The 24,569-nt window shown below is 49.1% G+C and overlaps 1 protein-coding gene across 1 annotated transcript; it reads left to right on the top strand.

Moving 5' to 3' along the window:
* Positions 1–1,021: 1,021 nt before the first annotated feature.
* TMPRSS3 (transmembrane serine protease 3) lies at positions 1,022–24,032 on the top strand. Its single transcript, XM_055570387.1, has 12 exons — positions 1,022–1,231; positions 6,566–6,676; positions 7,514–7,630; positions 8,011–8,134; positions 11,034–11,159; positions 12,518–12,561; positions 13,123–13,288; positions 13,982–14,151; positions 16,099–16,194; positions 17,270–17,412; positions 18,045–18,197; positions 21,273–24,032. Exons 1-12 carry the CDS (start codon positions 1,138–1,140, stop codon positions 21,288–21,290), a joined length of 1,362 nt encoding a protein of 453 aa, XP_055426362.1. The 5' UTR covers positions 1,022–1,137; the 3' UTR covers positions 21,291–24,032.
* Positions 24,033–24,569: the final 537 nt, after the last annotated feature.

Raw genomic sequence — 24,569 nt, 5'->3', positions numbered from 1 at the left:
AAGATACAGTTTGAAGCTACTCTTGCAATGGAAATGAAATAAACGTTTTTAACGTGTAACTCTTGCTTATATTTCCTCATAACTTCGAGAAATGCCATGAAGACAGTTTAAGTGGCTTGATAGTTCCCTTTTGAATTTCAAATATTACAAGTAAACAGAAAGTAACAATGGGTGATCTACATATTTATGTTTATATGACTGTTGGAATGGTCTAGGTTTTAGCTCTTTGCAGAAGCAGCTTCCTGGGGAACTCCTGCCTGAGTCCTGGGAGAGTAAGCTGGAATTTCGTTGGGAACATTAGGCCCCTTCCTTGCCCCCTCCATCCTTCTTTGAGTTACTGGAAATGACTTCCAAAGGTTTCTCACCTGTCCAGCATCATGACAAGTGGAATTCTTTTGGTGGGAACAGAGCCCCAGTGTAGCTTTGGTGCAAGCCCATGGTCAGTGCCCAGCCTCTCCTCCCTTTGCGAGGGAAGGGGGGGCCTGGGCACCCAGAGGCCAAGGATACTCCCATCCTTAATTAGGTCAAGCCTGTGCGAGCCAGGAAAGGGTTGTGTTTATGGGAAGCTCCAAATACTGGGGATGACCGTCCCTTCCCTGGTGCTGTCTGCATTTTAGGGACACGAACATAACGTAAGTATCAAAACTTATGATTACGGTATGTGTTATCACCTGTGCAGGCAAAAGGTCAAGTTTATGGGGGATGAAAGACAGGAGGAAAGTGTTTGAAAGTAATTTATTTTCTGAAAAATAATGGCACGCTGACTTCTAAATGATAAACTGGCATATCTCTAACGACGTGCTATTCAATTGAGCTGAAAATTGGTTGAGCAAACTGGGAAAATCATCTTTGGAAGTATTACGTTCATAGTTTTTCATTCTCTCTCGAGATTTCTCTGTTATCTGCTGGGGCTCAGGAAAAAAAAAAAAAAAAGATGCATTCTCCCCGGACAAATAGTTTTGATTTATCAGGATCAAGTGCGTTTTATGTGGATTGTCAGATTTCAAAGATTTCTCTCAACAAAGATTCTTTTGATGCGAATACTCTAAATAGAGAAGCAAACACTCTCTGCTCTTTCCCAAGAAGGAGGTGGAGGTGGAGGTGGAGCCCGGCCTCCGAGGTCCTGAAATAGTTACGATGGGGGAGAACGACCCGCCTGCTGCTGAAGCCCCCTTCTCCTTCAGATCACTTTTCGGCCTTGACGATTTGAAAATAAGTCCTGCTGTACCAGGTAAGCGGGACCAGGTGTGATGTCTGCCCCCACCTCACCCCCCAGATACAGATGATCCATGTGTATCTCCCCAGGAGTCCTCACATCCACAGTCCACTTCCTCAGGTTTGCAGAATCCCAGAGGGAAGGGGCATTAAAAAGGCCATCACTTTGTTCAGGCCTCTTTGAACAACTCCCTGGAGACAATTGGTTTTTTTCTGGATGGAAGTTTTCAGAAATTGAGGCTCCAGTTTCTCCTGGGGAGTTAGGGGTCAGATCCTGGCCAGGAAATCTCTGAGATCTTCAGGAAGTCCTGACAATCAGCGGTCACCGGCCCCTCCAGAAAACTTAAAATAAGCTGGGTCCCCTGAAGGTGTCGGATACCTAGATTAAAATTCAACAGCAAGTGACGGAGTTGCTTCTAGCAACTAAAGGAAGGGAAGTGGGTTTTGTAAATGGGTCATAAGCGCTTGGACAAACGGTGGGCTCCTTAATACTTGGTTAGGATCCTTTTGGCAAGAACCTATCAGAACTTGTCACAGGAAGCTGAGGCTCCTGGTCCCGGATGTGGTCAGGAAGACTGAACTGGGGGCTAAGCAGAGGGACATGTGGGGGCTCTGCTGAGGTTTCAGAAAGCATGGTGTAGGGGGCTGTCATATGATTCCTTTTAAACCACTTGGACAGTTGATGTAAATGAATGCGAGGTGGGAGAAGAGGTGTGAAGTAAGGGAAAAGATACACAATTTACAAACACTTTTCAAAAATTAGCATTGGTGCAAATTAAAGAAAAAAGTGCCCTGCAATCACCTGACCACCAACATTTAGCTTGGTTTTATATCTTCTTTATTTTCTCTGTGTCCTTGTCTATAAGTACATGCTCATCTACAGTGCAGAGAGAGACATGTATTGTTCCATGTATTTTCTTGGTTTTATAAACATGCTGCCCCCTTTTTTAAAATAGGGATTACAACTTTGCATCAAGTAGATGTATAATCTACATGGCCATTTGGCATCATTTGACATACAATTGTTGCTAATGCTTTATAATATATATCATATGAATACCAATAGCAGTATACATATTCTTTTCTGCTAATTTTTGAAAATTTCTCCATGATTAATTCCTAGTTTCAGGAAAGAGTAAAAACTTTTAAAACTTTTCTTTTTAAATAAGTCAATGCATTGTTCATGATAGAAATTTAGAAAATATAGTTAATCAAAAAGATTTTTTGAAATGACCCACAATTTTATACTCTTACTCAGAGATAATGCTATAGCATTTTATAGGTTTTATTGCCTTTTTCCTATCCTATCAACATATCTGTATTTCCCTTTGAAAGTGACATATAAAGGGAGAACCCAGAGACATTTTGGGTTTGGTTCCAGACCACTTAATTCATCAATTAAGCGAATACTATAATTGAGTCATATTCATTTTTTAATTTCCCCATACATGTAAAAGTCAAACTTATTCTCTACTGTAGTCTATTCAGTGTGCAACAGCATTAGGTATAAAAACAATGTGCATAATACCTAGTTAAAACTTGAGTTTTAGCTTAATTTAACAGTTAACTTATTTCTAAATAATATTAGCCATTAGCTGACTACACAGTGTTGCTACAAACCTTCAATTTATGAAAACTGCAATATTGGCTGGCTAAGAGTGATAAAATGAGGCCTGCCATGCTATTTGTACAATTTTGAAGCTTTTTTGAAACTTAAAAATATCATGTTCATCTTTCCATGGCATTAAGTAATTAATAGCCTTTTAGGGTTGTCCAACAATGGCTTCTGGGCCAAATCTGGCCCATCATCTGTTTTCATAAATTAAGGTTTATTGGAGCACAGACATACATTTATTCACATTTTGTCTGGCTTCTGTCAAGTATAGCTACAGAGTTGAGTAATGGTGAGAGGGACTGATATGGCCCATAAAGTTGAAAACATTTATATTGGGTCCTTCACAAAAAAGTTTGCTGAGTCCTCTTCTTTATCATTTTAAGCATTTCTATACCACTTGCTATTTCACCAGCTCCTTTTTTGGGGGTACTTAGGCTATTTTTCCTGGTGGTTCAGATGGTAAAGCATCTGCCTGCAATGCAAGAGACCCAGGTTCGATCCCTGGGTTGGGAAGATCCCCTGGAGAAGGAAATGGCAACCCACTCCAGTATTCTTGCTTGGAAAATCCCATGGATGGAGCCTGGTAGGCTACAGTCCATGGGGTTGCATAGAGTCTGACACGACTGAGCCACTTCACTAGGCTATTTTCATGTGTCCATGTATCAATATTATCAAGGTCATTCCTTTAAGTGTACTTGTTTGTAGAGATTTGTGTACATCTCTGATGACTTTTTAGAATAAATTCCTAGAAGTGAAATTAATAGGTCAAATGTCCTATCCATTTTAAAGCTTTTTAATGTGAACCAAAAGTCACTTAGTCGTGTCTGACTCTTTGTGACCCCATGAACTATACAGTTATGGAATTCTCCAGGCCAGAATACTGGAATGGGTAGCCTTTCCCTTCTCCAGGGATCTTCCCAATCGAGGGATCGAACCCAGGCTGGCTGCATTGCAGGTGGATTCTTTACCAGCTGAGCCACAAGGGAAGCCCAAGAATACTGGAGTGGGTAGCCTATTCCTTCTCCAGTAGGGTCTCGTGCATTGCAGTCGGATTCTTTACCAATACATATTTCCAGTTTGACTTTCAAAAAGTTTACACAAATTATACTCCTGTTGACTGTTAAGTGGAGACCTATTTCTTTTCACTTGGACTTCAGCAGGAATAATACTAATAATAATACACTGCAAAATTGATACACAATTATGTCTAATATGCTTTTTTTTCCTTTCTATTTCTGAAGAGATTGAAGGGCCTTTTGTGCTTGTTTGTCATTTGCATTCCTTCTTTGAAGAGATACTATGCTTTTGCTTTTTATTCCAAGCTTGCCCTCAAAGACAGCAAGGAAGAAGGGGGGCCAGGATGGGGCCACAGGGCATGCGGCTGAGGAGCTGTAAAGGGGCAAATGTGAGCTGATACAAAGGTTCTAACTGAAGGAGAATCTTTGGATTTACAGGGGCTTCCCTGATAGCTCAGTTGGCAAAAAATCCGCCTGCAATGCAGGAGACCCCGGTTTGATTCCTGGGTTGGGAAGATCTGCTGGAGAAAGGAAAAAGCTACCCACTCCAGTAATCTGGCCTCAAGAACTAGTCTATGGGATCACAAAGAGGCGGACAGGACTGAGCAACTTTCACTTTCTTTGGGGCTTCCCTGATAGCTTAGTTGGTAAAGAAGCCACCTGCAATGCAGGAGAGCCTGGTTTGATTCCTGGGTTGGGAAGATCCCCTGGGGAAGGGATAGGCTACCCACTCCAGTATTCTTGGGCTTCCCTTGTGGCTCAGCTGGTAAAGAATCCACCTGCAATGTGGCCAACCTGGGTTCGATCCCTGGGTTGGGAAGATCCCTGGAGAAGGGAAAGGCTACCCACTCCAGTATTCTGGCCTGGAGAATTCCATGGGGTTGCAAAGAGTCGGACACGACTGAACGACTTGCACTTGAATCTGCAGTTAGGCCTTACTTCCTAAATCTCCCTCTTAGCTACAGAACAGTTAGAAGGATGAGTGCCCATTCAGGGCTCCCACTGAGTTGTAAGTGAGACTGGAGAGTGGGCATCTCAGTGGGGAGACTGACTGGTTTGGGGCAGGCCTCCTGGGGCAGAGAAGGTAGAAGGGAGGAGTCTGCTTTGCTGACAGTGAATTGGTCATCCTGGAAAGAACTGGTCTCTGACCCTGAGATAAAACCACCTTCATTATCCTGAAACAATCCATCCGTCCATCCATGTGCCCATCCCTCCCTTCTTCCCTCCCTCCCTTCAATCTACTAACATTTATTGAGGACTGCAGTGTGGCCACTGCTGTTCTGGGTGCTGAGAGTACAGCTTAGAACAAGCCACTTGCTCCTCCATCCAAGGCTAAATGAGGGCCGTGCCAATGGTCCCTCCACCCCACTCTGCACCCTTGGCACTAAGCCTAGTGTGCTTCTCTTGTCCCCTCATTCTTCTCTCCCCCCACCCGCCCCGTGCCCTTTTCTTCTTTACACTTTTCTCCTTTTCTATTATTTCTTCACCCCTTCTCATTTTTGTTTCCCAATTCTCTTCTGTTTTGGACAACTTGGAATGCTACTGATCATTTTACAACCACAGTCTTTATTGCCAGAGGGGGCTTCCCAGGTGGCTCAGATTGTAAAGAATATTCAATGCAGGAGATGTGAGTTTGATCCCTGGGTTGGGAAGATCCCTTGGAGAAGGGAATGGTTACCCACTCCAGTATTCTTGCCTGGAGAATCCCATGGACAGAGGAGCCTGGTGGGCTACAGTCCACGAGGTCACAGACAGTTGGACAGGACTGAGCAACACTTTCACTTTCTTCACTTCAAGTTGTGAGTTTCCAAGCACAGGCAGGGGGACTCTCCAAGAGATGGTCTGGAATGAAGGCCATCAGTGTCTGCACCCATGACTGGTGGAGAATGACCTGCATGCCATCTGGTGACCCTCTCAAAAGTCCCAGCTCTTCCTCTCCTGAGAGCACCCTGTTTGGATTTTACATGTTTCTCTCTTCTGTAGGAGAAGTGGGGTCCTACCTCCCCTCTGTATTTGTTTCCTAGGGCGACCAACACCACAGACTCCATGGCTTAAAACAGCAGAAATCTATCACCTCCTCATCTGGAGGTTAGAAGTCTGAAACCAAGGTGATGACAGGGCATTACTCCCTCCAACACCTGCAGGGAAATCCTTCCTTGCCTCCTAGATTATGGGGGTTGTTGATAATCATGCCTTCCTTGGCTTATAAGGCTTATAGATGAGTCACCCCAGTCTCTGCTTTTGTCTTCACCTGGCGTTCTGCCTGTGTCTTTTCACATCATCTTCCCTTTTCGTGTATTGGTCTGTGTCTGAATTTCCCCTGTTTATAAGGATGCCAATCATTTTCGATTAAAGCCCATATTGATGACCTTGTTTTAATTTGATCATCTCTGTAAAGACTCTATGTCCAAATAAGATGATATTCTGAGGTATGAGGGGTGAACATAAACATGTCAACATGTCAGGGGGACACAGTTAAACCCATCAGATCATCCCCAAGTGGAGAATGAATAGAACTGGGTTGGAGTCAGGGAGCGTAGGGCTCAAATTTTAGAGAATGTGCCCGTGGTAGGCGGTCACTCCCCTAAGTCAGCTTTCTTTGGCTGGAACATTCTCTGCATTGAGGACAGGCGGAGGACTAGTTAAATTTTGTTTTCTTTCATTCAAATTTGTAGTGCCATGGCCTTTTGCTCTTCCCTCCCCACTTTTTGGTTTCTAGATGCCGATGCGGTGGCTGCCCAGATCCTGTCTCTGCTGCCATTGAAGTTCTTTCCCATCATCGTCATTGGGATAATTGCGTTGATATTAGCGCTGGCCATCGGTTTGGGCAGTGAGTACCATCCATTATTTAGTAGCTTCTCAAATACTTGTTAAGCATTTAGACTCTCACAAGGTCCCCTTTCCTCCCAGGGCCACCGCACAGCCTGAGGCAAACACTCTCTGGGTTTGCTGATTTGAGCTTTTTTGCCTGCAGGACTCTGGAGGGCCCCAGTCAGAGCCTTTGGCCATGCTGGAGGCTTTGTCACGAAGGAGCCTGCCTTGTTAGATGTGTCCAAAGGCAGCTGATGAAACTGAACCCACAGGCAGGAGGGGGTGGGAGCCGGTGGAGGAGACAAGGAGGCCATTCATGCTGGGCCAAGCCAGGTTTCAAATAAGGTGCAAGCAGCTTTTGAGAAAGTGAATCATTTGAATGGTCTCTGATAGGGAACAACTTCTCATTTACTCCTCAAATAAGGAGCTCTCAGATCAGTTTAACTCTCCACGTGCTCGCCATTGGGGTCCACAGTTCCCTCATTTCTCACCCAGGGTCAGAGATGACAGGAGGTAGACTGGAGGCCAGGGTCCACCCTCAGGGCTTCTTGCTTAACTGGCTCAGCCAGTCAGCCACAGCCATGCACTTTCTCTGTTGACCTTGAATCTCCAGAGTCTAAATTCATCTTGAGTTGTGGCTTGAGGCCACTTAGGGAGACACAGCCAGGTGCAGCTGCCCCACCCTCTGGAATCCAGAAGAGAAACTGGGCTGAGGGGAACAGGTTGCTGGCAGGGCTGCCATTTCAGTGCAGCTTTTATGACTCTGGAGCAAGTTCAAGGCTGAGTGGCAGGTGCATGGTTGTCTGTGGGGCACACTGAAGCAGCCCTTCCTTGACACCCCCTCTCCTTTCCTCAGTCCACTTTGACTGCTCCGGGAAGTACAAGTGCCGGTCGTCTTTTAAGTGTATTGAGCTGACAGCTCGATGCGACGGGGTGTCAGACTGCAGAGACGGGGAGGATGAGTACCGATGTGGTAAAGTCATGACTTTTCACTGCAGAAGCAGGAGGACTTCAGTAAAATTCGGCCTTGACCTTCCTCATCTGTGAAATGGGTCCAAGGCAATGCCATTCTCAAGACCTGGGACCCAACTGGCACTCACCCCAGGAGACTCTGGGCTGGGTGTTAAGGGAGGGCCTTATATGGACCTTAAATTAAGTTGGGGGGACTCCATAAGCAATTGGAAGAGACTCAGGTCCAGATGAGAAGAACTGTGGCTGCCCTGTGGGGGTGGGATGCTGGTCAGGGGAAGGTCAGACTCAGGACAGGAGGGTCTGGGCTGGCTTCAGAGAAACTCTGCCGGGTCTCAGGGCCCTTCGGGGCACTAATGACCTGTCTTCCTGTGTGCCGGCCAGTCCGTGTGAGTGGCCAGAACGCCGTGCTCCAGGTGTTCATGGCTGCCACCTGGAGGACCGTGTGTGCCGAGGACTGGAAGAGTCACCATGCGACTGTCGCCTGTGCCCAGCTGGGGTTTCCAAGGTAATTCAGGGCATCCAGTGGTAGGCAGGACACAAGCAGTGGTCACGAGGTGGGCAGACAGCTGCCGTTTATCTGGACACCCACAGGGCACCTCAATATCCTCATGGCAACCTCACGATGTCTGACGTCACCGGTGCGTGCGCAAACCTAGGTCCCGACACACTAAGGGGCATGGCGTGTTTGGGGGCATCTCAGGCCAGGACCCTAGGTGCAAGCATTCAGTAAAGAGCTTCAGAGCTGAAGACCGAACCCCCGGTCCCTCTGACCACAGTTGCAGGGAAGCTTCCAGCCACCACCCTGCTTGGTCCCACTTCCCAAGGAACACCAGAGAGTCAAGTTTGAGAAGTCAGTAATTTAATGGAAGTCTAATCATTTAAAACAGTTGTTTAGCACTAAATAGGAAAAAGAACTCTTGCAGTAGAATCGCTGCATTTCAGCTCTCTGTGTTGCCCATGTGACTTTTCGCACTGGGGTGATATATTTTGGCCCTGATGCAGCCCCTCTCCTCTCCTGTCTTCTTCCTTTAGACTCCCAAGCAGCTGCCCAGGACATCTCTCTTGCTCCCCTTTGCTCTGGATTTTCAGGATTAAAAGCATGCAGGCTCTGAGTGCTCATACTACCCACAGAACGTGAACATCCCTGTTTATACCCAAGGAAATGGGCATCAAAACCTCAGTGCTCCGAATCCAGGGACCCTGGACTTGCAAAATGTGAAGTATCGTATTCTTAGGTCCTTCCTCCCAAACCGGTGAAACCTGCCCTCCAGCCTGTATCCCTGAGACCCGCCTCCTCTTCTCCAGCAATAACCTGAATTGAGGAATCAGCTGCACTTCTAGGCCCATGACGATAGCAAATCATTCCCACAATTGCCCTCAGAAATGACGTAGGCTCGACTCCTCATAGACTTGGAGGAAGCTTGCATGCCACACACACACATACATACATACACACTACAAACACACCATGCAATTCTTACTCACACACTACACACACCACACACACACACTGCAAACACACCATACTCACAGACTACACACCATACATATACCACATCACGCAACACCGTATCTCTCCCTCACACACACACACACACACACACTCACACCAATTACCCAGATATACACACAAGCCGCACCACCATGGCTCACAGCTGAAAGCTTCCCTTGGACATTTCTGCTCCTGGGTAGGTGGTTTCTTGGCCTCACTAGGGGGCGTCCCTTCCTCTTCCCTTCTGCCTCCCCTGCCTCTCCCTCTTGGAATACTTCCCCTTCTGGAATCCTTGACCTCCTCTCCGTCAAGCACAAGGGCCCAGTGACCCCCCTCCCTGGCTCCAACACTTCCTGGCCCCCTCATTCCTTTGCTCACGCCTCCCCATCTGCTGGGATGGTCATTCCCTGATCCGTCTCAGGGTAAGTCCAGTGGATGCAAGATTCTGGGCTGTCACCTCAGCAGTGTCCATTTTTCTTCCCTCTAAACTTGCTCTTTGCTTCCCTATCTCTTGCTCCAGTTTTAAGATTTATTCTGTATCCATTCTTGTTTATTCTACTTCTCTATTGAAAGCCCTCCTTTGATCCCTGTGCACTATAGCATCCCATGTCAGAGGTCTGTGGTAAAAAGAAAAGATGGACTGACAACTCAGATTGCTGCTGCTGCTGCTAAGTCGCTTCAGTCGTGTCCAACTCTGTGCAACCCCATAGACAGCAGCCCACCAGGCTCCGCCATCCCTGGGATTCTCCAGGCAAGAACACTGGAGCGGGTTGCCATTTCCTTCTCCAGACAACTCAGATTGCCTGGGTCCAAATCCCAGTGCACTTGCAGCCCTGTCATGTGACTGGGCCTCAAAATTAAGGCTAATAATAGTACCCACTTTAGAGGGTCACTGTGAGGTTCAAGTATCTGAGTGCTTCAGAGCCAGCCTGGACCACAGGGACACCCTGTAAGACGTGGTCATGGCTATTGTTACCACTGAGACTTTGACGATTTGTGGGATTCCAGTAGCAGCCTTTGGGATCCCTTTGCATCATCCCTACTGCCCCGCCTGTAGCCCAGTCCACCTGCACTGGGACCTCCATCTCGGTGACAACTGGCTCTTTCACCTGGCACCTGCCGTATCAGCGGGTTGAGCAATACCTGGGGAGGCTGGGAGGGTCAGTGCCACGGCCTTGATTACATTTTCCTCCAAACCAAACCTGGCTGGACTTTGTATCCCGTGCCTGCCGCCTGCCCCACCCCTCTGCATTTAGAGTGACCTGATGAAGTCCTGTGTGATAAGTTGGTGAGTTCAAGAGTGAAGCAAGTCAGCGACTTTGTCTTTTGCTTGTTCCACGTCCTGCTATGTCATAACTCTTCCAACACCTGATCTGAAAAAAATTATGTCCTCTTCATCATTCTCCATTGGCCCTTCAAACATTGACTTGCCCTGGAGCCCCACAAAGCGCTCTGTCTACTGCTCATCTCTCTGTAACAGGAGCCCCACCAGCTCTGGGCAGCCTGGGAAAATCTTCCATTCCTACCTGGGTTTCTCAGCAACCCCATTTTGGTGCACACCTGAAAACACCCCAATGAGTTCCATGTTCTGTCCCTTCTGGGACTTGCTTTAGGTAGCATCAAGGTGTAGCGGGGTCCACCTAGCTACATCAGGAAGTAGTCCTCTCTCCCATGTGCCTGGAGCCAGGGGTGGGTGAATGGGCTTCAGGGAGGGGGCTGTCCCAGACTCTTCCAGGTCTGAAATGCCTTGCTAGGTTGGCAGAAGGAAGCCACTGATGGTTTGGGAGCACACCAGGACCTTCCCTCCCCCCCACACAGTGTGATACCTCTGACCCTATGACTTGAGCCCAGGTTGATTTGGGGCACAGAGTGAATTTCTCAGGTCCGGTCTGCATTTCCAATGTGCTTGCAGCTACGTGAGTTCAGACACCCTCAGAGTGGATTCGCTCGAAGAGCAGTTTCGAGAGGACTTCGTGTCCATCAATCACCTCTTGCCAGATGACCAAGTGACTGCTTTGCACCACTCGGTGTACGTGAGGTTAGTGCCAGGTGGTGCTGGGTCCACTCTGTCTAGTCACGCACTGAGTTTGAGCATGGGGTTGTGTTCTCCAAGTGCAAGTTGAGGGCTTGGCCAGTTTGGTTAGATAGGGTGGACACACCAGGCTGGAGTACAGGAACTTAACCCCAAACCAGGCAGATACAGCCCAGCAGAGAAACGGAGGAAGGGTGATGAAGTGGTCACCTGATGCAGATAAGTGCGGTACTGCCTGGGCACATAGTGGGCACTGCAGATGTGTTTAGGAAAAGAAGGGAGGGAAGGAAGGAGGGGAAAATATTAGAAAGAAAGGAATTAAGAAAGAAACTTAACTTTATTTACGAAGTACTTTAATGTTCACCATTTGTATTAAATGTTTCTCCAAATAACTTGTAAGTCAGTCAATCAGTCAGTCGCTCAGTCGTGTCTGACTCCTTGCGACCGCATGGACTGCAGCCTGCCAGGTTCCTCTGTGCATGGGATTTCCCAGGCTAGAATACTGGGGAGGGTAGACATTTCTTTCTCCAGGAGATCTTCTAAGGAAGGTGAAATGAGGTACCCATAAATGACAGGTGCCTGAAGCTTAGAGGGGTCACCTGCCTGATGCAAGGAGGTCCACAGGCTTTCTGAACCCACATTCCATACTCTTCCTGACTTCTTGGACCAAACCCCAAGAGGAGTATACCCTCTGCTCCAGTAAACAATAGTCTTCAGCCTGCCGTCATGGAGTTGACAATCGCCCCCCTGGACCCACATGCAGTTTTCAGGGACAGTTCATCTCTTGGGTCCTAAAACCCTGGGCTGGTGACATCAGCTTTTTCTTGCATGATTGAATGACAGGCCTGGGCTCTAAAAGCAGGAATTTACAGAGGGTTCGCAGGGTGTGTTTTCCTGTCTGACGTGTGTGTGTCCTGGGCTGCAAGGATTTGGTGCCAGAGGAGCTTGTCACGTTATCCGATGGACATTCTGTGTCCCGCAGGGGCCAGTGAAGTACATCGGGGTAAAATGGACAAGCAAACGATACCAGTATATGTTTATCTAATATAGCTCTTTATATGTCTCTTATCGTTAGCTATATAAAGCCTAGAAATACTCAATAGTGGTCACACATACACCATACTTCACTGTGGTCACCGGTTGTTAATGACTTGCTTGTTTTTTAATAGACTAAAAATTGAAATCTGTATTCAAGTGTGGGGGAATAGAGTTTATGTATTTATTTATTTTAGCCCAAGATTTAAGTTTAAAATAAAAGTGTTTGGTTCCCAGGCCTCGGGTGTGTGAGTGCTAAGACTCTTCAGTGGTACCTGACTCTCTGAGGCCTGGGGTGTTTCATTAAACACGCTCTTTTTCCATTTTAGGGAGGGATGTACCTCGGGCCACGTGGTTACCTTGAAATGCTCAGGTGAGAGTTGCAGGACTGCAGAGAGGAGCAGATGGAAGCCCTGGCTCACGGGCTCCTGTCCCCTCTGCTTGGACCATCTGCCATCGGGCCCTTCCTCCTGGGTGCCAGGTGGGAGCTCTGTGACCCCACTTGCCAGGTCAGGGGAGGCAGCCTCAGCAGCAGACAGGACCACAGTGCACAGAGTTCTGTCGCTCCATGGTAGCTGCAACAGCCTGACTCACGTTTCCCCTCCCCCCACCAGAAAGTGGGCACAGCCTGCTCTGTCCAACCCCTCAGCCCTAGCCTGGGCAGGAGCCCCTTGTCACTGGCAGGGGGCTCTTGTTGCAGGGCTGGAGCTGAAGAAGTCAGCCCCTGCATTCATGAGGCTCCCCGGCTCCTGGGGCGCTGTCACCATGCTGGGGACATGAGTGTCATGGGGAGGTGGATGCCAGCTCCCAGCTCTTTGCTCTAATGGGCTGTGCCCACTGCACCCCACAGCACCCTGCCCATCCCCTGTCTCAGGTGACCTGCCCCCTCCCCTCCCCTGAGGCTCCCGCCCCGCCGCTCCCTCTCCCTCTGCAGCCTGCGGTCTGAGGACGGGCTCCAGCCCCCGCATCGTGGGTGGAAACACATCCTCGCTGGCTCAGTGGCCCTGGCAGGCCAGCCTGCAGTTCCAGGGCTACCACTTGTGCGGAGGGTCGGTCATCACCCCGCTGTGGATTGTCACAGCTGCCCACTGTGTTTATGAGTGAGTTCTCCTGACCTCCTGGCGGGGGGCATTCTCATCTCCCACAGAGCCCCGTCCAGTACAGGCCACATGGGGACAAGGCTGATTTGGGTGGTCAGCAGCAAGGCAGGTCAAGAAAGCATGAAAACAGACCATATCGTCACAAGGTAGTGTCCACAGACCCTCCTCACTGTGGATCCAGCTCCATCAGCTGGGTGGGATTGGTGACTCCAGGATCATTTTAAGGACCTTCAGCTCTTACAGAAAAGATAGAAAGAGGGGAAGGAAACTCTCATGTATAGGAAACCCAGCAATGCAAATCCCCTAGACCTCCTTGTAGCTCATTCCCATGGACCATGTTGTGACTGAGAGAGAGAGGGGTGCGGGGTGGGAGGGGTCTCCCCAGAGCAATCTCTGTTAGGGGGTTTGGCGTGGAAGAAAACCACAGAAAATACTTCCAAACACAGTAGCAAGTGTCCGTGTTATTTCCACCTGCCTCTATTTCGATTTCTGATGGAGAATGGGCCATTATGGAAAGGTGAGCTCATTTCTCAAATGCCCAGAGGTGCAGAGATCAAGGCCTGTCTAGGGGACGCATGGGTGGATCTGCGCTTCTGCAGGGCTTGTGGGGGCATCTCCTGCCATCTCCTTAGCGCTGGCTCTCGGGAGACTTGTGATCTGTGGGTGAACGTGCTTGGGGCTGTCTCATTTCAGTCTCTACCTCCCCAAGTCCTGGACCATCCAGGTGGGCCTTGTTTCCCTGCTAGACAGTCCAGCCCCCTCCCATCTGGTGGAAAAAATCATCTACCACAGCAAGTACAAGCCGAAGAGATTGGGCAATGACATCGCCCTCATGAAGCTGGCCGGGCCTGTCACTTTCAATGGTACGTCCGGGGATCTGTCTTTTTCCTGCTATCATTGTTTCAGGAGAATCTGAATTGCTTGTTGAAGCATGTTGATGAAGGCTGCCTTACAATTTCCACTAGGTAATTCCAATGTCTAGTCCTATGTCCAGATTCATTTCCGTGTTGATTGTTCTCAGCTGACTGTCTCTTTGCATTAAAGTTGTGATTTTCCTGGTTCTTGGTATGAGGAGAAATTTTCAATCACATCCTGGGCATTTGGGCCAGCGTGTTAGGAGACAGACATCTTCAGTTTTAACAGACGGTCACCCTGTTCAAGTTTACTGTGAGGTCTTGGTCTACTTTTGTGGGTTGTGGTTCTGATGACTATTTGACTTCAGAGGCTCTGTGGCTCTAGTTTAGCCAACTTGGTTTGCCTGGGGCCACTGAGGTCTCACCTGAGCTACTTGCTTTCAGTTAGTGCCTCTTGGAGATTAAAGGGGTTTCCCCAGACCAGGCCACCTGGTACCTGTGGGTGGTACAAGGGGGTCTTAGGTCCCTGGGGACAAAGAGCTTTTCCTTGTTTGGTGCTTATTCTGGTGAGGTGCTCTGCCACTGCCACCCACATGCTGGGTATCTTGACCTTGGCTGAGGAAGAGAAGGCCTCCCAGGCTGGCCGGCTGGCTGGGGTGGGATCTTCTCTGTGATCCTTTCTTTATAAGCTGGAAGGTACTGGGCATCTCCAACTCCTGGAAATACTCAGAAATATTCTCTCACAACCAGCTTCTGAGTCCAGCAGCTCTGTTTACCCATGGAAATGTCAAGTCCTAATGATTGGAAGTTTCAAAAACTCCAGAAAAGTCACACAGGACAGAATTCTCCAGTTGCTTGCCATTATGAGCCTCTGCCTAAATCAGGAAAAGCCCCCTTCTTCTTCCCAAGGACTAGAGCAGCTTGGAGATCAGGTAGAGTATAACAAACACAGCCCTTGCTGGAGCAGAAACCTGGCTCAGGACCAACAGCTTGTAGAGTCATCAACGCATTTATCACACAGCACACAGAATTCTCTATGCGTCACACTCTGAGACAAATATTTCTAGAAAAACAAAGAGAAGTTGTAATGGTGGTGTTCCTTTGCTAATTATGATTAATGATCCTTGGTTATAAAAAAATGAGGCGCCAACACTTGCACTTTGATAAAACTGAAAATGAGTGCCCTTGTCCTTTCTCCGCCTTTCCATTTTTGTCCTACCTGGAAAGCTTAGTGCGTATCTCAGAATGTGGTCATGTGAAGGGCCCGTGACAGCTTCTGGTGGAGGGCTTGTGTGATACAGCCCCCATGGACAGGCAGGCTCATTGCCTCCAGATGTGTCAGGAGGGATGGGAAGATTCACAGAGCGGTGTTCCATAAAGCAGTGTGCCCGCAGTCTAGACCGGGAGTGGGCAGACTAGGGCCCATGGGTTGAATTGGACCTTCTGCCTCCTTTTAAATAAAGTTTTATTGACACACAGCCCACTCTGTTCACCATTGACTGTGGCTGCTTTAACGCTACAGTGGCAGAGGTAAGGGTTGAAATGGAGACCTCATGGCTTACAGAGCCTAAAATGTATTCTATTTTCCTCTTTACAGAAAATATGTTGACCTCTGGTCTAGACTCACTCACGTTGCCATGGTCTATGGTCGACCTGTGCTCTAAACTCACCCATGTTGCCTTGGTCTTGGGTTGAGTTGACCTCTGGTTTAGACTTACTCTCATGTTGCCATGGTCTACGGTCAACCTGTGGTCTAAACTCACCCATGTTGCCATGGTCTAGGGTTGTTTTAGGGCTCTGGTGAGGGAGAGGTCCCCAATCTGAGCACATGACCAGGGACCTGGTCTTTCTCTGGGAGACACCCCCACCACCAGCCCCGAGAGGCAGACACCAAGTGGCGGCTTTCTCAGACGGCAGCTTCCATGGCCTAAGCTCTCTTGTTTCCTCTCCAAACAGAGATGACCCAACCAGTCTGTTTGCCCAACTCCGAAGAGAACTTTCCTGATGGAAAATTGTGCTGGACATCAGGCTGGGGGGCCACAGAGGATGGAGGTCAGTGGTCTGAGATCAAGATTCTGTGTCCAGTGTGCCCAGAACCAAGAAGCCCGGGTGCCTGCTCCCCACTGGTGTCCCAGTGTAACGTCCCGCTGACGTGTCATGGTCAGGGGGAGCACAAACCCTCAGCCAGATGCTGAGACCTGAGAGGAGGGAGAGGCGGGGTGTGCCCTGCGGTGAGCCCATAAGATGTTAAAGTCACAGTCTACAAACACGTGGAGTTAGAGGGGGTCCATCCCTCTGGGTGAGGGGGTGAGGCTGAACCACCGCAGATATTACTTTCTGGTCGCTGCTGCAACACATGACCCCAAGCTTAGAGGCTTAAAGCAACACTCATGGACCACCTCACAGTTATGGCCGTCGGAAGTTGTAAATCAATATGTCTGGGTGGGGGCTGCCATCCTCCCCGAGGCTCTGGGGGAAGATCTGTGCCCCTCTTTCTAGCCTCTGGGGCCCCCACATCTCTTGCTCTTTCTCCTCCTCCTCCTTTGCAGCCAGCGGCACAGTGTCCCCCAGTCTCTCTCTCCTCTCCGACCTCTGCTTCTTCCATCATCACATCTCCTTCTCTAGCCCTTTGAAGGACCCTCGGGATTACATTTAAGGTCCACCCACCCAGGTGTCCCCATCTCAAGGTCTTATCACATCCTCATAGGCCCTTCTGCCATGGAAGGTGGCAGGGCCCCAGGTTGGAGGGTTGGGGCCTGGAGGACACGTTTCTGCTGACCACCCCCAGGCTCTACCCCAAGGCTGTGTGTGGGACCTCACAAGCCTCAGTTTCCTTCTGTTACCTGGGTTCAGGGAACTAAATGGGCTGGTGTAGGTCGAGTGCTTGGTCTAGGATGGGCCCTGGGGGAGGGATGCCTGCTGGCTGTGGTTGCCCCATCTTCCCACACTGGCGACCTTAGGGAAATGAGTGGCCGTGGGATAAAGCAGGGTCTCCCCCAGCCCACTCACTAGGGGACAGAGCTCTAAGGCTGTCTACCTTCAGGCTGCCCCACCCCGAGGCAGTCATCTGAGCTCCTGGTGGGGCCCCCTCACCACACAGAACCCCCATCCCCTTGCTCTGACCCAGGAGATGCCTCCCCGGTCCTCAACCATGCGGCCGTGCCTCTCATCTCCAACAAGGTCTGCAACCACAGGGATGTGTACGGTGGCATCATCTCCCCGTCCATGCTCTGCGCTGGCTACCTGAAAGGCGGTGTGGACAGCTGCCAGGTAGGGGCACCCAGTGACGTCCAGGGGCCACGCCATGGGCAAGGTGACCCAGCCTTCAGGACAGACTACCGTCAGCATGTCCCTATGACCAACTGAAAAGCAAATTTACAGGGTGTGGGACGAAGTTTGCTCAAGATATCGCTTCTTTTCCTGTCTGGCCAGGCCCGTGTTTACTCAACGCTCCCCTCTGCCTGGGTGCTGGGTGGCGAGGAGGGTCTCAGAGTTTCCAGGGGGTCCAAAAGGGCAGAGGGCAGGGGAAACCTGTGAATCTAGCCTGCACAGCCACAGTGGACGAGACTCCAACACTGCCTGGTTCAGCTGAAGCCCCTGGCCAGGCAGATCCTCCCTCTGAAAGCACCCCTCTGCTCCCCGTGCTGCCTTGACTTTGTGGTTCAGGACTCTGAGCCCTGGCAGGGAGACAGCTGTCGGGGGACCATCCCCGAATGACAAGGACCCCACCCTCAGGAGGGCAAATCAGTTCCAGAAGGGCAGTGGGGAAGGTGGTGGATGCAGCACCATCCACGTGCTGTATTTTGTGATACAGTGAAGCAGGGTCCTGTCACCAGGACAGGGGACACATGTGGCAATGTCTGTTCCGTGCGCATGCCCTTTGCTCTTTCCTTGCCATCCAGGGAGACAGCGGGGGTCCCCTGGTATGTCAGGAGCGGAGGGTGTGGAAGCTGGTGGGAGCCACCAGCTTTGGCATCGGCTGTGCCGAGGTGAACAAGCCCGGAGTCTACACACGCATCACTTCCTTCCTGGACTGGATTCACGAGCAGATGGAGGTGGGTGCAGCCCCCACGCCCCCTGCAGCTCATGTCCGTGCCTATCGTTCTAGCTCTAGCATCCTTTCTGTGGGCCCCCAGTCCTGCTATCTGGAGCCAGGAAGTGACTAATTAGTTATTAATTTATCAAGCAGTGACTTTGTGCTCCTGGGTGTGAACTAGGCATGGCTAACCCCACGAGCAAGGCCCGGGCAGGGTGAGCCTGGTGGGCTGGACACACACAGGGCAAGTATGGCTGGGACATGGAGGATCATGTACGTCTGCCAACTGGGGAAACAGGAGGGGCGACTGAGGACCAGCCCTGGGGGTGGAGACCAGTCAGGTGGGCACGTGCTGGCATGGGGACAGGTGGGAGTGGTCTGGACTGGAAGCCCTCAGTGCCCACTGGGGAGTTTGACTTTGGGGGAACCAGGATAGGATGGAGCATCTGGAATCAGGAGGAGTCTGGGTGGCTCTGTGCCTTGGGGGCCTCACTACAGTGGGGGTGGGAGGAGGGAGACGGGTCAGTGAGGTTGGCTTAGCAGGACCAGGGTGGGCAGGAAGAGCCCTGGAGATGGAGGGAGGAAGAACAGAGCATCCAGGGACAGAAAATGCCCAGCTGACTCCAGGTCCTACCGCGATGGCTTAGCAAACATGGGGTGACACCCTCCCTAGGAGCAGAAACCTCAGCCTGGCCTTCCATCCTATGGGTGTTCAGCCAATTTTTACCTACTCGATCGCCAGGCTGAGCCCCATGTCAGGCCTTGGACCACTTTTAAAGAACTTTGGTTTTTTGGTTTTGCTGGGGGTTTTTTGTTGTTGATGATTGAGGCAAAATATACGCAATGTGAAGCTGGCCATCCTAAAGTGCAAATCTGGCAGCATTCAGCCCATTCAGGATGTTATATTGCTGCTGCCTGACCTGTACCCAGGACATTTTCATTTCCTGGAAATGAGACTCCATGAAGCAGTCATTCCGTGTTGCCAGGATCTCGTCCTCTGGCAGCCAGTAATCTACTTTCTGTCCTGGGGGATCAAGACCTTTTAAAATGTTCCCTGATAGCTCAGTTGGTAAAGAATCCACCTGCAATGCAGGAGACCCTGGTTCAATTCCTGGATCGGGAAGATCCCCTGGAGAAGGGAAAGGCTACCCACTCCAGTATTCTAACCTGGAGAATTCCATGGACTGTATAGTCCATGGGGTCTCAAACAGTCAGACATGACTGAGTGACCTTCGCTTTCTTTTCATTTAAAGCAGCTAAGACGGGCACCAAACTGCTCAAGTGCCTTGATGTCAATTTCCACTCCTTCTTCCTTGAATATCTGCCTTAAATCAGGAGGGCAGGGCTGGGGCCCTGGCCTGGGCCTGGTTATGATTCCAGCACTGCTGCTGTGTAGCTGTGTGCTATTAGCCCACTGCAGGGCAAGGCCGCAGACAGGCTGCGGAGGAGCCTGCTAGGGTGCTTTGGCTGTTAGCTGGCTGCCTGGCCCAGCGCTGAGGGCCGTGTGGTACTCTTCAGCACAAAATTCAGCCCAAACCCATCACTCCCTCAGAAAACAGACATTTGAAAGCACAGCCTCCTCACTGCAGTGGCTGCAGACAGCCTGTGAACAGGACTAAAGGGGTTGAGAGCCACGTGGGGGATGGGGGAGGAGGAACCTGTGGGTGGGGAGTGGGAGGGTCACATGGGCTGAGAGCCAAGTGCACAAGGGTGGGGCGAAGGACTCTTCCCATTCACCCAGGGAGCCTCAGAGGTGCACCCCCATGAGGGTGCTCGCAGGGTCAGAGGGTCTGTGTGACAAGGCTTGTCACAGCGGCAGGTTGAAGAAGCCTGGCTCAGTCCTGAGCTGGGTGGAGTGCAGGTCAGGCACAGGGCTCCAAAATCACTGTGGGAGCTTCTGAAGGGAGGTGTCCTAATATCTCAGCCCATTTCCCTCAGCACTGCCCTGGCTGTTGGCCCCTGGGACCATCTCCATATTATAGGTGATGGATCCTCATAAGCCCCAACCCAGGCTAATGAGGGGCAGAGCCTGAGTCTGACCAGCTCTGAGAGCCCATCCCCACACTCGCCGCAGAGCACAGTGACGAGTTCCAACCTGGAGTACAGAGCGCCTCCCTCAGCTGCTTGCTAGCACTGAGGGTCCCAGCACCCGTTCCAGAGGTTCTCATCAGGCGTCTGGTGGTTCAGATGCAGGAGGCTCCAGGGCGTGCTGGGGGAAGTGGGATGGTCAGAAAGGGCTCCCCTTCCTCCCAGAACTGGAGGAGCAGGCTCTTCTGGGCAGGTGGATGGCTCCCATGAGGCCTGGGGAGCATATCAACCAGGGCTGCCCCGGGCCCTGAAGGCCTCCGTGAGTCACGTCCCCTCAAATGTCTCAGGGGACAACCCAGAAGATGCTTCCCTCCACGAGAGCTTTCCAGCAGGCCTGCCGTTTTAGTTGTTTCTTCTGAACATCAATGGGAGGGCCTTTCAGTAGCTCACACACCTCGAGGGGAATCAGCCCATCTTTTTTCTCTGATGCTAAAGGTTACTGCACCATTTTTCATCCACTAGTTTTCTCTCCCTACTGGGAGCTTGAATCATTGTTACAACTCAGAGCAGGACACAGGAACACTGATGCTAAGAGCTGGGAACTGTGGAAAAGTCTCAGGTTGGAGATGGAGAAGGTGGGGCGTGGCTGGTTGGAGGTGCACAGGGCAGAGAAACTATTTCACACTTACCTGGGGTCCACATGGAGCAGAGACCAGTTTTATCCCCATTAATTGTGAACTTCTGATGCCCTCCTCAGGGCAAAATGCTGGTACTCACTTGATCTTGGGCTTCCCCAGTGGCTCAAGCAATAAAGAATCCTCTGCAATGCAGGAGACACAAGGAGATGTGTGTTCAACCTGTGGGTGGGGAAGATCCCCTGGAGGAGGAAATGGCAACCCACTGTGGTATTTTTGCCTGAGAAATCCCATGGACCCTGGCAGGCCACAGTTCATGGGGTCAAAAAGAGTCAGACACGACTGGGCAAGCATTCACTCACGCTTTATCTAAATATTGGAGAGATGACTTGACATGATGAAAAAGGTAATACGTACGTTTTCATTTCTAGAGGGACCTGAAAACTTGACAAGTTAGAGGCAAGTTACCACCATGAGTTCCTGCCAAGATGGAGACATTCCCATCCTTCCATGGATTGTAACAGCAGAGCTGAATGAAGGAGCATCTTTTCATTCCTCCACATCTAGAACAATTTTCTTCTATCATCTCTGACAAGCCAGAGGGGCATCAGAATAAAACGATCCTGAACCTCCTTTCTGATCTTCCCAAGAACAGAAGCAGGAACACCTCCTAAGCGCTACCTTTTCCCACTTTTCCATCTGGTTTCCTCCCTTGCAGAGCCCCTCAGCAAAGATATGCAGCCAGGACCTACAGGAGTGCTGTCAACGTAGACACAGCTGTCCACACCTTTCATCCAGGTACCAGAACCAAACCGATTTTTTGTACCAGGATCTCCTTTGACACGTGGGAACTTATAGGTGATTATAGTTTTGTAGTCTTTGGTCCTCGATGTATCATTGTCTCTTGCTTCCGAAGGACATAGACTTTCATAGCAAGTTCATCACTCGGAGTTTATTGAATGAATCTTGATTGTTCATGTAAGCTTGATTCAAGAGGCTCAATTCCTTTGATCTGTAGGAACGGATTTATTGGGAAATCAGAATCATCCCCTATTACATCAAAGTAGTCAGAGGCAGAGTAAGAAAAGAAAGGAATACGTCAGGACCACCTAACTCCCACACAATGTTACCGAAGGCCAACTAGACAGTTTCATGTCATTAAGACACTATGGCTTCTCTACCTCTCCCTATGGGCCTGTTAAATCTCCTGCACAGCTGCAGGTTAGAGGCCCCTCCTGGTACCCACCCATCCTCTGAAGTCCCCATAAAACATGCATAACAGAGGAAGATTCCTTGGTAAGTAATCATTGTCCAGGGGTGCTTTATCACAAGTGACTTTGTTAGAGTATGAATCTGTTGCTTTGCCCTCAGGCAACAGTGGGAAAGATGGGTGAGTTCCAAGGAGATCAGAGATAGGTCCAGGTGCCTGGGGAAGGGCCAGCTCCAGGGAGCCTCCTGGGCCATGTGTTAGAGCAGGATGGAGGAAGATATGGAGGGTGAGCTCAGGCAAACTGCTAGGACGCACTTCACTGCATCAGAGTTCCTGCACAGATCTCTCTGCATGTCAGAAAGCGAAAAGACCATTTTTATTTTGAGTGCTTCTGCCCAGCTCTCTTTGAAAGCAATGGTAGCTCACAAAAGCATCTTGAGAAAGAGCAACAAAGCTGGAGGTATCACTCTCTTGATGTCAAATACAAAGTTTCAGTCCTCAAAACAGTATGGTACTGGCATGAAAACGTATACATCAATGGAACAGAATGAAGTAAACCTGCGTTTATATGGGCAATTAATCTACAAAAAAGAGGCAAGAATATACAGTGGGGGAATGGACAATCTCTTTAGCTAATGCAAAAGAACGAAAGTGGCCTATTTTCACACCATACACAAAAACAAGCTCAGCAGGGCTTAAAGACATGAATGTTGCCTGAAACTGCAAACTGTGCAGAAGAAAACATGGGCAGTAGGTTCTTTGAAATTAGTATTAGTATTGTTTTTTAACCTGTCTCCTCAGAAAAGCAAAAATAAATCTTACTAAAAAGCATTTTGCACAGCTAAGAAAAGCATCAGTAAAATGAAAAGGCTGCCTACTGAATGGGAGAAGGTATTTGCAAATGATATAACCAATAGAAGTTTAATATCCAAAGTATACAAAGAACTGATACAACTCAATAGCAAAAAAATGCAAACAATCCAATTTAAAAAATGGGCAGAGGATCTGAATAGACATTTTTTTTCAAAGAAGACATACCAATGGTTGGCAAACACATGAAAAGATGTTCAGCATCAATAATCACCAGGAAAATGCAAATCAAAACCACTCTTGTCAGAAGGGCTATTATCAAAAAGAACACAAATAACAAATGTCAGTGAGAATGTGGAACCCTTGTGCACCATTGGTAGGAATGCAAGCTGGTGCAGCCACTATGAAAAACAGTCTGGAGATTCCTCAATAAACTAAAAATAGAGTGACTATTTGATCTAGCAATTCCACTTCTGGATATATGTCTGAAAAAAAAAACACTACTCAGAAAAGATACATGCATCCCAGTGTTCATAGCAGCCTTGTTTATAGTAGCCAAGATATGGAAGTGTCCATCAGCAGATGAATGGATAAAGAAGATGCGGCATACCTATACAATGGAACATTGTGCTGCTGCTGCTGCTGCTAAGTCGCTTCAGTCGTGTCCGACTCTGTGCAACCCCATAGACGGCAGCCCGCCAGGCTCCTCCGTCCATTGGATTTGCCAGGCAAGAGTACTGGAGTGGGTTGCCATTGCCTTCTCCAACAATGGAACATTATTTAGCCATAAAAAAAACCCCAGAATCTTGCCATTGGTGACAAGGTAGATGGATCTTGAGAAGATCATGTTACATGAAATAAATTAGACAAAGACTAATACAAAAAAAATAAAGGAAATATTTCACTTACGTGTGAAATCTAAAAAGCAAAGCAAATGAACAAGGAGGAAAAGACTATCACATACAGAGAACACCTGGGTGGTCGATGGAGGGGAAGGGGTTGAGGGCTGGGTGAAATGGGTGAAGGAGATTAAGGGGGACAAATTTCAGTTATAAAATAAATAAGCCACAGGGATGTAATACACAGCACATATATATAGTCAAAAATACAGTAACAGGTTGATATGGGGACAAATGGTAGCTAGACCTACCGCAGTGATTGTTTAGTAACTTAATAATGTATTTAAATGCTGAATCACTATGTTGTATACCTGAAACTAACATAATATTGTACATCCACTCTACTTCAATAAAAAACAATGTTCTGTAGGAAAAAGGAAAGAGAAATCGTCAAGTTCTTCATATTTCAATCTATAATGGCATCATGGCACTTGATCATTTCTTGGTCTAAACCCATGTATCTCCATTAAAATTTGTTGCTGTTGTTCAGTCGCTAAGCCATACCCAGCTCTTGGTGACCCCAAAGACTGCAGCATGCCAGGCTTCCCTGTCCTTCACTGTCTCCTGGAGTTTGTTCAGGTTCATGCCCATTGAGCTGGTGATATTATCCAACTCTCTCATCCTCTGCCACCTGGGAAGCTCAGTGTCATTAAAATCACCCTGTTAGAAATTAAGTAGTACTCCAATAAAAAATATAAATAAAAGAGAGCAGTGGTAACTCAAGTATTGAAGATCCAAGTTGTGAAAAGATGAAAGATTTCATATGTGATCATCTCGATTGTGAAAACCTGACTTTGAGGTCACCAGAA

This window comes from Bubalus kerabau, chromosome 2 (assembly GCF_029407905.1).
Source record: "Bubalus kerabau isolate K-KA32 ecotype Philippines breed swamp buffalo chromosome 2, PCC_UOA_SB_1v2, whole genome shotgun sequence".
NCBI lineage: Eukaryota > Metazoa > Chordata > Mammalia > Artiodactyla > Bovidae > Bubalus > Bubalus kerabau.
Note: the sequence above shows the minus strand (reverse complement) of the source record. Positions and strands in the feature narration are given on the sequence as shown.